General features: G+C 43.5%; 1 protein-coding gene across 1 annotated transcript in view; it reads right to left on the bottom strand.

Moving 5' to 3' along the window:
• The window catches only part of LOC130389444 (spondin-1-like), a 50,357-nt gene that overhangs the window by 9,271 nt on the left and 23,329 nt on the right, over positions 1–17,757 (bottom strand). Inside the window, exons 7-10 of the mRNA XM_056599234.1 lie at positions 6,675–6,739; positions 5,516–5,717; positions 1,653–1,793; positions 1,093–1,168 (exon numbers count right to left, since the gene is read on the bottom strand). Coding sequence (XP_056455209.1) covers positions 1,093–1,168; positions 1,653–1,793; positions 5,516–5,717; positions 6,675–6,739 — 484 coding nt within the window. The remainder of the gene's footprint in view (positions 1–1,092; positions 1,169–1,652; positions 1,794–5,515; positions 5,718–6,674; positions 6,740–17,757) is intronic.

The following is a 17,757-nucleotide window of genomic DNA, read 5'->3' as shown; positions in this document are numbered from 1 at the left end:
GAGAGAGACTGAGAGAGAGAGAGAGAGAGAGAGAGAGAGAGAGAGAGAGACAGAGAGAGAGACAGAGAGAGAGAGAGAGAGAGAGAGAGAGAGAGAGAGAGAGAGAGAGAGAGAGAGACTGAGAGAGAGAGAGAGAGAGAGAGAGACAGAGAGAGAGACAGAGAGAGAGAGCAACAGCAAGAGAGAGAGACACCGAAGGCATGAGAGGGAGACATCAAGAAAGCAAGAAAAGAGCGACAGAGACAGCGAGAGAGAGAGACAGTGAGAGAGACAGCGAGAGAGAGACAGCAAGAGCATGAGAGAGCGAGGGCGAGGGAGACAGCGAGAGAGAGACTGCGAGAGAGACATTGAGAGAGAAAGCGAGAGAGAGAAGCCGGATGAGAAAGTGGTGACACAGGAGATGAGGAAACTTTTTTGAAAAATTAGGAGACTATCTTTGCAATTATGTTTTTTTTCCCAGACCAAGATAATACATCCCAGATCCAGAGACCAAGATAATACATTCCAGATCCCCAGACCAAGATAGTACAACCCAGATCAGCGTTGTTAGGTCCTAGCAAGCAGGAATAAGTAACTAAATGAGTCAGCATAGGATTCAGAATGGACTCAAGCATTTGGGCTCCCCTCTCTCCCCGTGTGTATCCGTCCCGTTACCGACGACGACCGCTGGGTAACTGGCAGGACACGGTGGTGCACATAGTTGTGTTGGGTGTCAACAGTGATCTGCCCAGTGCCCCAGAGATTAAGATGAATTACCAGAGAGGGTGGAAAGTTTTGCGAACACTGACAAAACGTTGATGAACGGCTACACCATGCCCACAATCATACGTACACACACATCAGTCCAGCAGGAATGTTTCACAATTAGTAGGTGCGATCAAACTGTCATACATCTTGTTTTCGTGTGTGTGTGTGTGTGTGTGTGTGTGTGTGTGTGTGTGTGTGTGTGTGTGTGTGTGTGTGTGTGTGTGTGTGTGTGTGTGTGTGTGTGTGTGTGTGTGTGTGTGTGTGTGTGTGTGTGTGTGTGTGTGTCGTGTGTGTGTGTGTGTGTGTGTGTGTGTGTGTGTGTGTGTGTGTGTGTGTGTGTCACACCATTCTCCTGCTCCGGGTGTCCAATGTCGGCTACGATGTCATCCACCAAGTCTGGCACGGTATTACACTGCTCTCCCTGGGAACACACACACACAGACACACACACGTACACAAACACACACACACACACACACTCAAATTGTTTACATGGATGACACATCATATGATGATAATCCTTCAAGCAAAGTGGAGAAGCTGCCTTTATCCATTAACCACCAAAGCTATGGAATACCTCTGTACGTCAAGCAGGCAAGCTCACATCTTTAAAAAATATCTAAACACATACCTCTACATGAGAGCGTTTAGCGACGGAGGACGGGTTGGGTAATTCTTCCTTTTTTCTTAATTTTTCCTTTTAATTTTTCCTTAAGTATTGTGTTAAATGCTTTTAAAATGCAAATCACTTTGAGCAGCATTCTGTGTATGAAAGGTGCTACAGAAATAAAGTTTTGTTATTAATATTATAAAGTGAATATCAACAAATTATTAATTTAAAGCAATAATTTATTGAAATATTCACTGACACACACACACACACACACACACACACACACGCGTACCTTCCTAGCGATCCGTTCCACCACCACCCTGGCTAGCGATGGCATGGCTCCCCCCAGGGGGTCGTAGAAGGGGCTCTGGGGGTGGTCCAGTCGGCTCAGGGGTCGGATCCTGTCCTGGGGGACCGTGGGCTTGTTGGGAGACTGATACAAACAAACAAACAAACAAACAGACGGACAGATTGGCACGGCTTAGCATGATGATATAAGCCGAGGTCCTGTAACGATCGGTCGCGTTGCCCCTCTCTCTCTCTCTCTCTCTCTCTCTCTCTCTCTCTCTCTCTCTCTCTCTCTCTCTCTCTCTCTCTCTCTCTCTCTCTCTCTCTCTCTCTCTCTCTCTCTCTCTCTCTCTCTCCTCTCTCTCTCCTCTCTCCCTCCCTCTCTCTCTCTCTCTCTCTCTCCTTCTCTTCCCCCCCCCACCCCGAGAACTCATCTTAACGCCTGAAGTACTTTAAGAACATTTCCACTCCTCATCTGATCAGGAATGCAAATAGCAACAAGTGGTAATCAACACTCCCGCTGAAGTTGAAAGGTTGAACGGAAAAAAGAACCCGGTAAAGAGAGTGGAGTGCGCGTGAGCATGGACTAATTGGGCGGATGATTTTGGTCGTGTTTATTTTCGGGAATCAGTGTTTGCAATCATGAGGACTCAATGGGTGGAAGCCCTGGCTCATCGATGTTATTGCAATCAGTGTGTGTGTTTGTGTGTGGGTGTGTGTGTGTGTGTGTGGGTGTGTGTGGGTGTGTGTGGGATGTGTGTGGGATGTGTACTCATGTTTTGTGTTGAACTTGGACAACTGCAGTGTTTTCCTCCATCATTAAGTGGAAAGGGCTCTCTTCAGAGGGCAGTGTGCCGCATGGAGGGAGGGGGGCTCATTAGAAGTGCAGAGACCAAGCAGTGGGTAGGCATTATGTGTGGCGCTAAACACAGCCCTCCGACACAATTAAGAGAGAAGCCCCACGGAGCTCAGCCCCGCCGCCTCAAAGGAACGCTCACAGGAGTCAAGCTGCTCCGATATATCGGCTAGGAGAAGACTTCTCGTGCATGTTATTGTGGCACTTTCCTTCGCTTGCTGCGAAGACCCACATTTAAAACGCACCGGTAGGACGCAATTACTGAGAGACACACACACACACACACACCATGTAGTAGCCTTGAACGGGCCTGCTGAGAATAAGGAAATCAGGAAATGCGAACCGTGCCAACCGCACAAAGAGACATACGGAGGTGAATCCATTTGGCCATTATATTGCACAACCGTTTTCTACCCGTTCTTATTATAAAGTATGTGACTTTAGTTGTATAATAAATACAATAATCCATACGGTTACTGCTGTGAAGGCTAGAAGATGTTGGACCCACTTTGTTTATTTTTAAGGCTAAAAATACAACTTTTTAGCTTTCAGATATACATAGATATATACATATTATGGTTCTCAAGTCTATCGTCTATGATATAATTATACCATAAACCCATTGGTTCAGATGACCCCCGATGCTGTCATCAGTTAGAAGAGTGACAGATGCTATGTGACACAGATTATAGACTTTCTATCCATCAAACGTCTGGCATAAGGTCGGCTGTCAGATTGATAAGACAATGTATCATTGATCATTTATCTAACACTGCTTTGTTAAGACGTCCACAGAATGGGAAGGCTCGTCTCCTTTAGACTGCAACTGGATAAAAAAAAAAAAACATCCACTAAAGACTACAAAGTCTGAAAAGTATCCGACATTACCCATTCTCTTTGTACTTTAACCAATCAGCCGATTGACTCTCCCTGTTCTACATTCTCAGCCGGGGTTTCGGAAGACTTTCTTCGGTGTGGCTGAACGCGACCGTAAACCAGAGTGTAAAACCGTCACTCATTACAGAAGTAGGACAGCCACACTGGTTTGTCGCGCCGGAACAATAAAGTATTCTCTTTGTAGAGACCGCACCCCCCTTTCCCCCCTGGTGGGACTACCGCACCCCACAAATCAATAGGAAATCAATAAATCAATAATGTGGCTTCAGGTAGGTTACCCCTCTAAATAATACACCTCTAGACAACACGAAATAGGGTATGAATTATGCAATAATAATAATATAATGAAAACGATTTCATAATGTTTCTCTGTGCAAATCTTTTTTCCGCATAGATATAAACTCGAACTTAATGATCAGTCAGAAATTCCCCCAAAAAGAAAAAGGAACAGAAACATGATGGCTTTTACAAAGCATACCAGTAGAATTGTATACTTATTCAACCTCTGAGCGGTGTATTGTTTGTACTCCTATGTGCGTACTATAGATTGAATGCAGGAATTGAATTCGCTATTGTTGGTGGTGTGCGGTTGGTACGTAATAAGTTACTTTGCTGCGCACGGTGTGAGAGCAGTCCATTCTGGAATACACACTTAATAGCACACGAGCGCATTAATTAAAGCAGCACCAAGGAAATGTGCAGCGAGACAGCGGGTCATAAACTGAACCAAAGCAAGCTTTGTTTATGTTGTTTTTTTTGGGATTGTAAGAACATTTACTGCGCTCTCTCTCATGAAGCTCTACTCTAATCATTTATTCATGAGCCGCTGATTCCGTTAAAATATGTAATAAATTGCTCGCTCAGGAGGCACCAGAAAAGCACAAATAAAGAATGAAAACTTGCTGTTACGAGGTGACCATTAGAATTGAGTTTCAATAGGGATGGGGCTTACTCTCTGCACTGGAAAGTCCCACACACAGGGCGACTGGACTCTGAAGCGCTTCTCTAATGGAGGCATTGCAAACGGCACGTAGCCAATGACATGCTGTTTATACAACTTATTAAGCCAGGCTGGGAGAGTGGTCGACGGCTGGAGCCTTTCACATGTGGTTCAGTCCACGCAGCTCACTCCAGTGCACTTAGCACATGTTCCGGCACAAGGGAACCATTGGGAAACAAAGCATCTCGCCATTTATTTGTTATCCTCTGTATTTATATACCCGGGGTACATTTTAATCTGAGAATCAATAAAGAAGACTCAAGGACCATTAAGGGCTTCAGGGCTGGAGACAAAATTATGTATTTTGCTTTGTACCAGAAATAACAAGATACTAAGCATGTTATGTATTGCACGCTGTGTGCAAACTGCAGCAACTCTGCATCTTAGCACAGTTTCACTGAAAGCCTACCGCTAACCCATGAAGGATTATACATCATATTTATTTCTTATTGCTTATGTTTATTTATTTATTTATTTTTTCCACAATGTCTTGTTTTTAAAAAAATGTATGATGACTATATGCTCTGTAAGGTGACCTTGGGTGTCTTGAAAGGCGCCTCTAAATTAAATGTATTATTATTATTATTATTATCAATATAGAACGAATTGTCGATACTACTGTTGATGCAACTACCACTCATAATATGACCAACCATAATAACTAGTGCTTTCAGTTAAACGCGTTATTAACGGCGTTAACGCAAACCAATTTTAACAGCGTTCATTTTTATGTATTTTTTTCTTTGTCTCAAAACAAAGAAGCAGTAGCCTGACTGCTATGCTCAAGGCAGTATGTTTGTATGTTCATCGTTTAATTCCACGATAGGCTATTTTTTTGTATCGTCCTGTTTTGATCAGTATATTTGCCAATATTGTTATCAATAAAAAAACATTTGCAAAAGGAAAGCCGATGCACTTCTTCAATAATAATTAATAATAACACATAATAATATAGACTCATATCACATCAAACCTCACACAACAACAGGATCAAACGAACACATAAAGAGATGCATAAAGAGAAAGGGGGGGCATGCAGGCGTCCCAGAATGTGCACATTTTCTAAATCTTTAAACCCTCATTCCCCCCCCCCCCCAGAGTCTACACCACACACCTCGTAGGTCACCCCGCTGTCGGTGCCGGCGTCCCAGGGCAGCAGCTCCGCCTCCATCCTCTGGACCCAGCCGCACTCCGGGGTGCAGAGGTCCTCCTTGGTCAGGCCCACGTTCCAGTCGGGGCTCGGGCCCAGCATGGTGAGGAACGACATCAGGTGGCGCACGCGGTCCACCGAGAACTCCGCTGAAGGGGGCGCCCGCCTGGAGGGGGGGGGGGGGTGGGGGGGTACCAGAGTTCAGTACCGGGGACATAAACCCATAGGAGTACCTGTTTGCTATACACGGGCAGAACAGAGGTGGGCGGGGTGCTTCTGCATTACTGTTGTCAGATTTAATTTTGTGTCGGACTGTTGAACTCCCCGTCCAATGCACAGATGCTCTTTATCGGCCACATTTAAGCAGCGTTGATTGCACAGGGTTTCAACAAGAACGCTATTGGCTTTATTATAGCGGTAAATTGTCTGGGAGCAATATGCTCGCCGTTTGTAATTGAGCAATATTTCTCCGTATCAGTGAAACAACTTTAACGAGGGCTTTGTGCCAGTGCGAAATGTTTGATGTGTGTAGGTAAGCCCAAGAATGTAATGTGTTTGTGAGTTTGTGGTGCGTATTCTCTGTCTGGAAATTAACGGGTACCAAGAATACACAACTTGAAGTCGAGAAAAGGCTTTAACACGTTTAACATTTAATACGTATACGTGTGCACACGTATAACTTATAATCAGAAATAATAGTTCTGAAATAGCATGAAACACCTTTTGAAGGGGTTATGTGAACAGGTGTGTGTGTGTGTGTGTGTGTGTGTGTGTGTGTGTGTGTGTGTGTGTGTGTGTGTGTGTGTGTGTGTGTGTGTGTGTGTGTGTGTGTGTGTGTGTGTGTGTGTGTGTGTGTGTGTGTGTGCGGCCGTGCATATTAACCCGATATATAGTGCGGTTAATAACCCTCCTGTGTCAACACTGTGTCAACCCTGCATTGGTTATAAGCTCTTTGTGCGAGGTGTACACAAATAAACGCAACTCTGCTGTAACCGCATGAAGCTGATCCTAGACTGAGCTCTTAATTCAGTATTAAGCTAAACTCATGGCTTTAATCAAACACCAATTTATTAGAGCATCACTTCCAAACTCTTTCGCATCGACATTGAACGGAAATACTTACAGATTGAGAGGCTGCCATGCAGGCCATTGAGCCTTGGTTTTAATCACAGTCAGTACTTCATCTGCCTGCAGAGAGAGCGAAAGAGAGCGAGAAGGGGACAGAGAGAAAAAAAAAGAGATTAACACAGACTTGGGGCAATACGTGGAGAGACGCAGGACAACATTCTGACCATAAAAAGGTCAAAATGGGCTAAATGGACAAGGGCTGAAAGCCCCTGCTTCAGGGGAGCCTTGGAGGTTTTGAAAAGGATGAGAGAGACAAGACAGGACATGCTGTATACCTCAAGCCCACACGACAGCTGGAGGTAATCTATGACTGTAAACATCCTACTGCACAGACCGCACTCAGGGCCAGCCAAACCCAAGCAATCAGGGCTTCACTGTAGGATCGCCACTTAAACAAACATACCACTATCTTTCTTTCTTTTTTTTAAAGCATGTCTGCACACACACACACGCACGTACGCACGTGTGCACGCACACACACACACACACACACACACACACACACACACACACACACACATACACACACACACACTGGACCTCCCCACACCTCAAGGGCTCTTCTCTCTCGCCACAAACTGTGTGGAGAACCGAGGCAGACAGGAACACACAACACTGCCAAACAGAGACAGTCACAAGGACACCCACATCCCGTGAAGTATAGACAGACACACAGAGATACAAAGACACACATCGTGTGTGAAGCAGACAGACAGACACGCATGGCCACCCTCAAACCACCTGACGGAAAAGACAAGATGTCAAAGGACCCGCACACACACTGCCAAAGGAACAACAATAACAACACCCCCCCCCCCCAAAGTAAAATAAAGCACATACCTGGATAGAATGATAAAATTGAAACACCCAAGTACTGAGATCAAGAAAAACGTGGGAAGAAGGAAATGTGGCATAGTCTGGTGGAGACTCATTTGATATAAACTATTTCTGGGTCAGGTAAAGTATTATTTTCCACTAACCATTAACCAGTGGGTATCTAGATGGTGAACCACTGGGTATCTAGATGCTGAACCACTGGGTATCTAGATGCTGAACCACTGGGTATCTAGATAATGAACCACTGGGTATCTAGATGCTGAACCACTGGGTATCTAGATGATGAACCACTGGGTATCTAGATGCTGAACCACTGGGTATCTAGATAATGAACCACTGGGTATCTAGATGATGAACCACTGGGTATCTAGATGCTGAACCACTGGGTATCTAGATGATGAACCACTGGGTATCTAGATGATGAACCACTGGGTATCTAGATGATGAACCACTGGGTATCTAGATGCTGAACCACTGGGTATGTAGATGCTGAACCCCAGGGTATCTAGATGCTGAACCACTTGGTATCCAGGTTCATGCTGGGAGTGACTCAGATCATAAAAAGGAAATATGAAAAGAAAAAAACGACAAATAAAAACGTTCTTAATAAAGAGTGTATTCTTATACGATATATACACATATATATAAATATGAGTTGGGCTGTTCAAGAGTTTGTAATACCTCAGAGAGAGAGAGCGAGAGCGAGAGCGAGAGCGAGAGAGAGAGAGAGATCTTTATTTTTTATTTATTTTGGGCTCTAAAGAACCTCACACAGAATATGTATTTTTTTGTACATTTTTCTACATTGAGGGAGGCTATATTGGAGTTGTAGTAGTAGGAGTAGAGCAGTATTGTTTATGCAGAGCCAATTCAAATAAATAAAATCATGGTGGATATTCTGTGGGGGTTATGTTGATAAAAAATATATAATAAAGTCCACACTCCCTTACTGCAAATCACATGAGGAGCATGAGAAACGGTGGAATGCTGGGAGACCGATAGGAATCAGGGCCCGGGGTGACCTGAACACCTGCACGGCCAGACACTGTAGACCCAAGCTCAGCATGGGGCGTGGGGAAACAAGCTAGTAGTAGCTGTCGAGCCACCCTTGGATACTCAAAAGAGATGCGGATGCACTCAAAAACGTAAGGCAACATCTGAGTTGAGAGTAATAGTTGGGGCTACGTAAGTAAAACCTGACCATTTTGTGACAGCCAAAGGGTTTAGACCTGAGCATCTCCTAGTAGTTGATATTTTAAAGTCGGTCTGTTTGTTTCTGATGTCGCTATAACCACTCTCAGGGTCTGGTGGATGTTGGTCCCCAAACTGAATCCAAAATGCAATGTTCAATAATAACGCCCAGAGGGAAGTTCTTGAAGTTGAATAGTTGTGTTGTAGACCGTAGATAAATGAAAGATGTACTGTTGAATAAACAGGGGTTCTCTGGGTTCATGCCAGCAGGTAGTGCAGACTCTGCTCCTTCATAGTCCACCCTAACCCTAACCCTAACCCAAACCCTAACCTAAACCCTAACCCTAACCCCTAACCCTAACCTAAACCCAAACCGGGCCTCAGACGCTCCCTGAAGACTCCTCTGCTACCTGCGGAGGGGCGGGAACCAACTAGCCTGGCTAACGCTAGGCCTTCTCTCAATCTACATTGAGATGAGGTCTGGGAACCACACATTATTTTTCTCGTATTTGAGGCGTGGTTTACGATTGCCCGGAGCCGTTTATTGGCCGCTACGAATGTCTATCATATGAGTCTGTACGTAGCTCATTGCCAATCAAAGCCTGTTGGTAGCAGGACAAAGACATCCTTCTTGGTAATGAAAGAGTTTAGCGCCGAAAGTTGCTCCTTTTTCAAAATAAACATGCGTTCTAAACTACTTAGAACACTATCTAAGGCTGCAACGAAAGATAACGCGTCTGCTGCCATTTTGGATCCGTAAACTACAAGCTTCGGTGTGTCGCCTAGACGTTGTCATCGTCTTGCCGTCCCTCCCCGTTCTGTGATTGGTTCCCTATCTCAGGCAAAAATCGGATCCATGGCTCCCTTGCAGCCCGAAATGAAATCGTTCGCAAGGCAGCATGGGTATACCCAGGCAAGGAACCAACCACAACTCCAGATCAATTGATAAGCATAGAAGTAAATGCATAGATAGGTAATTAAATAGGATTCTGGCTTCTATATCCCCAAGCATAATATGTGGGTCTCAAATGCTCAAGTCTCTATTCAGAGTTTGACGAGGCTCATGTGGAAAGAAAATGTATGAAATGTTTTTACCATATTGGCTTTCCCAGAACCTGAGTGATTTTTGTAATTAGCATGGGGCAGCCATTAGAGCAACATCTTAGTCCCTGCATCAATATTTAGCCTTGATGGCCACTAGAAATACACGCGCGAACACACACACAAACACGCACACACCTCAGCTAGTCATTTATCAAGCAGCTGCAACATGGGTTTGTAGCCAAGAGACAGCCTGTATCATCTGTCCAATTATATTGTAATTTACTCGTCCCTCAGGCTTTAGGCTGTAATTGTACCAAATAACAACCTGCGCTCTGCGATAATCAGAAGAACATATTTGGAACAAACACGAGCGATGTCTCCATCCTGAGGCGACTAAGTATTTGTGAGAGCAATATGGGATATTAAATTTCCTAACCTAATTTAACTATCCGTCCAGTGGTTTAATTTAATCATGTGTGGTTCGACACAAAATCTTGTTATCAAAAATAACAACAAAAAAGTTTACATTTTAACTTGTATCGGCTTATGTGCAGTGCCTATATAATGTCAGGGGATTTCTTGTTTTTACAATCGGATTACCAACGTTGAACATCTATGAACGTAACTATTGGTCGATTTAGCCAAGTCAATACTTATAATTACATTTTCTTTCAGAAATAACAGTGTTTTTCTGAGTGTTATATTGTTTAATATTGTTCCGTGCCGGGGAAAACTACAGAAAGAGAGGATTTAAAGTTTTACACATTTCTGTCCATCTGCGCTCGACAGGCATCCATGCACGGCACGTGCATGTTTCAATGCAATACACACAGGATGCCAGTGAGATCATTAATCACACTTGTGTCTGGTTCCACATATGACACGTTCCATGGAGGAAACCATGTCCCCACGGCGTGTACATCGCCCAAGTCCCCCCGTGAACAACATACACTTTGTTTGAATTACCAGTCACGCTCCATAAGTCCCCAGATGAGGGATCACTCACGGCTGCGTGCACGTTGGGTCTATGGAGATATAGGTCTGCCAGGCACGTTGCTAACGGAGCAGAAGGAAAGCACTCTGGTACCTGTGCACGTGCAAGCTTGCAGAACCGAGCAACGCACACAGGCATATTGGTAACGATGAGCAATAAGGGGACATTAACTATCTATTTATTTATTTATAAATGTATAAACATTCGTTTATGCAGTAATACAAATTATTTGAAATCAATAGCATAGTTGTTAAGTTAGCGGTTGTATTAAATTATGTATAAATTATAACCTTAGTGAACATGAACATATTTTTTCTTTATTTAACATGTAAACCATTAGTAAACATGCATGGTCAATTACAATTAGACCATTAACTAACTGTTTAATTAACTGTTAGTTAATGCTTGATACAGCATTTAGTAAGGTTAATGACTGGTTCGTTTATGTACCCTTATTGTCAAGTTCTACCTGCGTGTTAGGGTTAGGGTTAGGAACGGACACAACGACAAAGGAAATACACGATACAGGGGAGTAGATCAGAGGAAGAAAAACAGAAACACATCACCAATAGTCACCTGGACACCCACAACACCAACAGCATTCTCAGTGGTACGTTCAGACCTTCCTTGCGCTTCTGTGAAATTAACTACCCCTGATGATAATAATAATTGTTTAAATCCCATCTTTCTGAATCCTAAAGCTAGTCTGCACTATTTCTGTCATACTTCAATGTTGATGGTACTTTTTTTAGTGTCGTTGACCTCACTTAAGAAAAGTATCTGTCCAAATGACTAAATGCATAGGAAAAAAAGTATTGTGATTTACAGTATAATAAATTCATAAATTATCAAATAAATAATGAACCCACGTAATTCATATCTGGAAGTGCATTATTGGCGAATACAAATGAGGCCAACTGTAGGAAAGAGACTGTTTGAGTCTCAAATCAACACCGTGTAGACATAGTGCAGAAATACAGTATTCGGAAGCCCCTTCTGAACCCCTAACCGAGTGTTCTGAGGTAGAATATCTCCTTAACAAACACGGCGTAACCCTTCTCCCTTTCAGACCCGGTTTACCGGCCAGCCTCTGTGTCGTCTCCCCCCAGGAGCTCTGCTATAACACGATATGACTGCTGGATCCCAGATTAAAGAACACATCTGTGTCGTCTCCCCCAGGAGCTCTGCTATAACGCAGTAAGACTGTTGGACCCCAGATTAAAGAACCCCATGAGGTGGAAATTGACTTTTCACCTTGTGAGTTCACTTGCATTCTTGATATTATTCAAATATTCAACAATGCATGAACACAGCAATCTGTTTACTATCCATTTTCCCTCAAAATCTAATAAACAGTGTTGCCTCTTCTGTGAAAATACATCTCCTTTTCATTCTTCATATTATTCGAATACACAACAAAGTATGACCACAAGGATCTGTTTATTATCAATTTTTCATCAAAATCGAATAAACTTTGTTTCCTCTGTAAAAAAGAAGAAGAGACTTGTCCTAGGTTATGTTTGGCGCATTACCATTTCATTGTATATAAATTCTTAAATATATACATTATGTTTTTGTTCTTCCCACCTAGGAGAATATATTGCCCTCGGACGCCACAGCATCAGAGGATGGGGGGGAGGGAGGGAGGGAGAGAGGGGGGGGGGGGGGGGAAAGAGAGAGAGAGAGAGAGAGAGAGAGAGAGAGAGAGAGAGAGAGAGAGAGAGAGAGAGAGAGAGAGAGAGAGAGAGAGAGAGAGAGAGAGAGAGAGAGAGAGAGAGAGAGAGAGAGAGAGAGAGAGAGAGAGAGAGAGAGAGAGAGAGAGAGAGAGATTAGACTTTGGATATGAATCTAAAGTCTGATTTGTGAGACACTGAGATACTAAACTAACACTATAGAGACACTGGGCCCTATCTTGCACCCAGCGCAATTTACTTTCTACACCGACGCATGTATCGTAGCTAGTTTGCACCGACGCAAAGCTGATTTTAGCGGATACCGCAGTTGGTGTTGCTATTTTGCCATACCATGGCAGGTCGGAACTGCAACATAAACGTACACACCAGTAGGCTGTACACAGCACAAACAGGCAAACGATTTTCCTAATTGAAATATTATGATGATGATGTAGATGTGTAAACAATTTTTTTCCATAAGGGCTGCATGAATGGATACTGTAGTTGGTTATGCCATGCATTAAAATAATAATAATAACAATAAACTTGAGCAAAGTAGACTATATCTGTGCCTTCCAAAACAAAATCTTGTTTTAGGGTAAATGATAACGTTGGTTAAATTATTTGGGAAAGAACAGCTGATACAGCGGTAATAAGTTGTACTTTTAAATAAATGCATCTGCAAACACTATAGAGCAAACACATATTTTCTTGACACAGACATCGTGTACAAGCCCATAACTTTTAGGAAGTATTTGATATCGAAAAAACATTATTTTACCGCTAGTTAGTGTTTGAATGAATAAATACAGGTGTGTGTGTGTGTGTGTGTTTAAAATAATGAATGAATGCGGGCGCACGTCTGTGCACCCATCTGTTTAAACACATGCAAACTAAACACGTAACGCATAATACAGTCCATGGCAATGTATATTAACGGGGGGACAAATGCATTTTATGAACACAAGTCGATGACGATAATGTATACAATACTGGTAAGAAACTATGATTGTTAAGTTATCGCCGCATATCATTAAATAGACCCACAGGACCGCATATCATATGTACGTTAAGTTATCTTTTAAAAAATGTACATGAAGACTCAGTATTTCTGAAGTTGTAGAAGAAGAGTTAAGCCATATTATTTGGCCATAAACAGCCATTTGACGTTTTAAATCTACGGGGTCATGCATCTCATCAGAGACTGCAAACGTGCTGTCAAAATATCAACTGGTCAGGTTCAAATGCGCTCATAGCTCTTAAAGAGGATGGGAGATGGCACTCTCATTGGTTAATTGCAAGTTACGCCCAAAACACACCTACGGGCGTTCAGACCAACCCATTTTAGATTTGCGTCGGCCGCAAGAGTAATTTAGCTGCTATAATAGTCTGGTCTAATAGCAACAGCACCAGAGATCAACCCTCAAAGCTACTTCAGTTTCGGGCTTCTCCCTTAGGTGTCAGACGGTTAAAATAAGGCCCACTGAGATACTAAACCAACACTATAGAGTCACTGAGATACTAAACTAACCCTATAGAGTCACTGAGATACTAAACTAACACTATAGAGTCACTGAGATACTAAACTAACACTATAGAGTCACTGAGATACTAAACTAACACTATAGAGTTCCTGAGATACTAAACTAACACTATAGAGTCACTGAGATACTAAACTAACACTATTGAGACACTGAGATACTAAATTAACACTATAGAGACACTGAGATACTAAACTAACACTATAGAGACACTGAGATACTAAACTAACACTATAGAGTTCCTGAGATACTAAACTAACACTATAGAGACACTGAGATACTAAACTAACACTATAGAGTCACTGAGATACTAAACACTATAGAGTCACTGAGATACTAAACACTATAGAGACGCTGAGATACTAAACACTATAGAGACACTGAGATACTAAACTAACACTATAGAGTCACTGAGATACTAAACACTATAGAGACGCTGAGATAGTAAACACTATAGAGACACTGAGATACTAAACACTATAGAGACACTGAGATACTAAACACTATAGAGACGCTGAGATACTAAACACTATAGAGACACTGAGATACTAAACTAACACTATAGGGTCACTGAGATACTAAACACTATAGAGACGCTGAGATACTAAACACTATAGAGACACTGAGATACTAAACACTATAGAGACACTGAGATACTAAACACTATAGAGACACAGAGATACTAAACACTATAGAGACACTGAGATACTAAACACTATAGAGACACTGAGACACTAAACACTATAGAGACACTGAGACACTAAACACTATAGAGACACTGAGACATACCACACTAACACTACTGAGACTCTGAGATACCACACTAGCACTTTAGAGACAGTGAGATGCTAAACTAACGCTATAGAGACGCTGAGATACCACACTAACACTGCTGAGACTCTGAGACACCACACTAACACTACTGAGACTCTGAGATACCACACTAACACTACTGAGACTGAGATACCACACTAACACTACTGAGACTCTGAGATACCACACTAACACTACTGAGACTCTGAGATACCACACTAACACTACTGAGACTCTGAGATACCACACTAACACCACTGAGACTCTGAGATACCACACTAACCCTACTGAGACTCTGAGATACCACACTAACACTACTGAGACTCTGAGATACCACACTAACACTACTGAGACTCTGAGATACCACACTAACACTACTGAGACTCTGAGATACAACACTAACACTACTGAGACTCTGAGATACCACACTAACACTACTGAGACTGAGACACCACACTAACACTACTGAGACTGAGATACCACACTAACACTGCTGAGACTCTGAGATACCACACTAACACTACTGAGACTCTGAGATACCACACTAACACTGCTGAGACTGAGACACCACACTAACACTACTGAGACTGAGACACCACACTAACACTGTAGAGATGCTGAACTAGCACCAGAGGGTTGCTGAGGGGAAGGGAGCTGTCATGGAGGGAACAGCCCAGTACATCTATTACTCGCAGGTAGTGGCGGTCCCGCCCCCCTACACGCGGCCGTGTCCGCTCTCCGTTGGAACCGTCCGTAATTATGTTGTCATGGAAGCCGAGGACTGGAGGAAGGGGGAGTCGGCCTGGTGTGTTCGACAGAAGTGATTACGTTGGAGACTGGCGTCCGTTTTAAGTGACTACGGCGTGGTCTGATGAGGAGCTGGGGACGCGTACAATATATAGGGGGAGGAAATGGGGTCTTACATCACCCAGGAGGGGCGGAACAGAGGCAGGGGAAGGGCTCTTGCTACAACAAGGAGACAGAAAAGGAAAGAAAGAACCACGGGGGGGGGGGGGGGGGGGGGGGTATGAATGTCCCACATTGAGATTGAGCACATCTGAGGGTCGACCGGAAATTAAGAAATGTGAGATCGTCGGACCGGGTCCCAATCGCCAGAGATATGGGCAGAAATAAAAGCACGGAAAACGGTCAAGGAATGAAAACATGGATTTACCGGGGGAAAAAAGCCATACTAAAAGCCAGCATCCTGGAGACTACGACTATTGATTTGTCATTTCTGTGGTATTAGTTGTGCTGGCAGGTGGCAGGGACCGTGAGGCCCAAGGCAGCAGCAGCTTGGGGAGGTAATTGGGGAGGTGCGAGGCTGGTGTGGGTGCTGATGTGTGGAGGGGGGCGGTCGCTTGGCTCTTAATCCTGAACCGACTTCCGCACGGCTACAAACAAACAGGTGTGGTTCTGCATCTCAGGTGGCGTCCAGGGCTTTTAGTGAATACAAATTCCCAATTAGTCCTACGAGCACAAACGCACGCTCAGACACGCACACATGGATGCAGGCACACGCGCAGACATGAACGCAAACACACACAAACATACACGCAGCCATCAAAACGAACACACACACAGACGCACACACACACACACAAACACACCCACACACTGCTGCATACATGCACACAGGACAAATTGGAACAACCAACAAATATGCACAAACGGGGAAGCTAGCAAGGCAAAGCGCCTTCGGGAATACAGAAAAGCAAGTGATTTATTTTTTTATTAAAAACGTTACTTGCGTGCTATTTGGAAGGAAGAAATAATAGCTCTTATTAATGAAGATTTTCAAAACTGCTTCAATCGTGTTTGTATATTTATCTCCTCTACATTGATATTAACAGAACAATTGCTGCCATCCCCCTTCCCGCACTTTCGGCCAGAAACCTTCAAAACAAATCTTTGCCGTAACAAAGAATACAAATATAGAAACACACAGAGAGACAGAGACAGAGACAGAGACAGAGACAGAGACAGAGACAGAGAGAGAGAGCTAGAGCGCAAGCAAGAGAGACAGAGACAGAGAGACAGAGAGACAGAGACAGAGACAGAGACAGAGACAGAGACAGAGAGAGAGAGAGAGAGAGAGCTACCTGGACCAACAGTCTGAGCCCCCCCCCCCCCCCCCCCCCTTCAATCGATCTGCTGCCAGCAGGTAACCACAGCCTCAAGGTAACAACCCAGTGAAACCCAGTGAAACCCAGTCGGAGCTCTGTCACCACAATGCAGAATGTATAAATAGTTTGTTAAGACAATGACGTTTAGAGAGGCTGGGTGAAAGGGTAGGAGGGAGGGGGGTACCATCATTGGAGGGTAGTGATGTGTCTGTATGTCCTGCTTATACTGCCCATAGTAAATACATTTCCCATCCTGAGTGACCAACGCATCTATGGAGCTAATAATAGTGTGCACCTGAATCGCATCTTAAAATGAAAAAAAAGGAATCCGGGAGGCATTTTGAGTCGATAATATTAAATGAATAGATGAAATGACCGAGTCCCCGTCTGCCATCCCCTGGTAGCGCTCAATGCTGATGTGAAGCCAAATCCCAGTACAAAGTCAGCCGTCCAAGCCTTTCAACATCACAGAGCCCGGAGAGAGGAAGAGGAGAGGGAGAGGGAGAGAATGAGAGAGAGAGGGTGGGAGAGGGAGAGGGAGAGGGAGGGAGAGGGAACCTCAAGAGCTGCATTGTGAATCGGCCAAGGTCATTTATCACCCTCAATGATAATAATAATAATAATAAAGCATTGCAAAGCAAGCGTCACCATCTGAATGTGTTATTCTAAATGTTGTTCATCTTTGTCCTGTGCTGCTATCCACTTTTTCCCTGCGTTTAAAAATAAATGGTTGTAATTGAAATGCCAAAACTCTGTTTGTACTGTACTTTTGGCTGAAAACGAACCAAAACTTAAAAGGTATTGATTTGTTAGCTTATTACCCTATAAACAAGGGCTGACCACCAATCTCATATAACTC

Source organism: Gadus chalcogrammus, chromosome 9 (assembly GCF_026213295.1).
Source record: "Gadus chalcogrammus isolate NIFS_2021 chromosome 9, NIFS_Gcha_1.0, whole genome shotgun sequence".
NCBI classification, from domain to species: domain Eukaryota; kingdom Metazoa; phylum Chordata; class Actinopteri; order Gadiformes; family Gadidae; genus Gadus; species Gadus chalcogrammus.
This window is presented reverse-complemented; position numbering and strand designations above follow the sequence as displayed.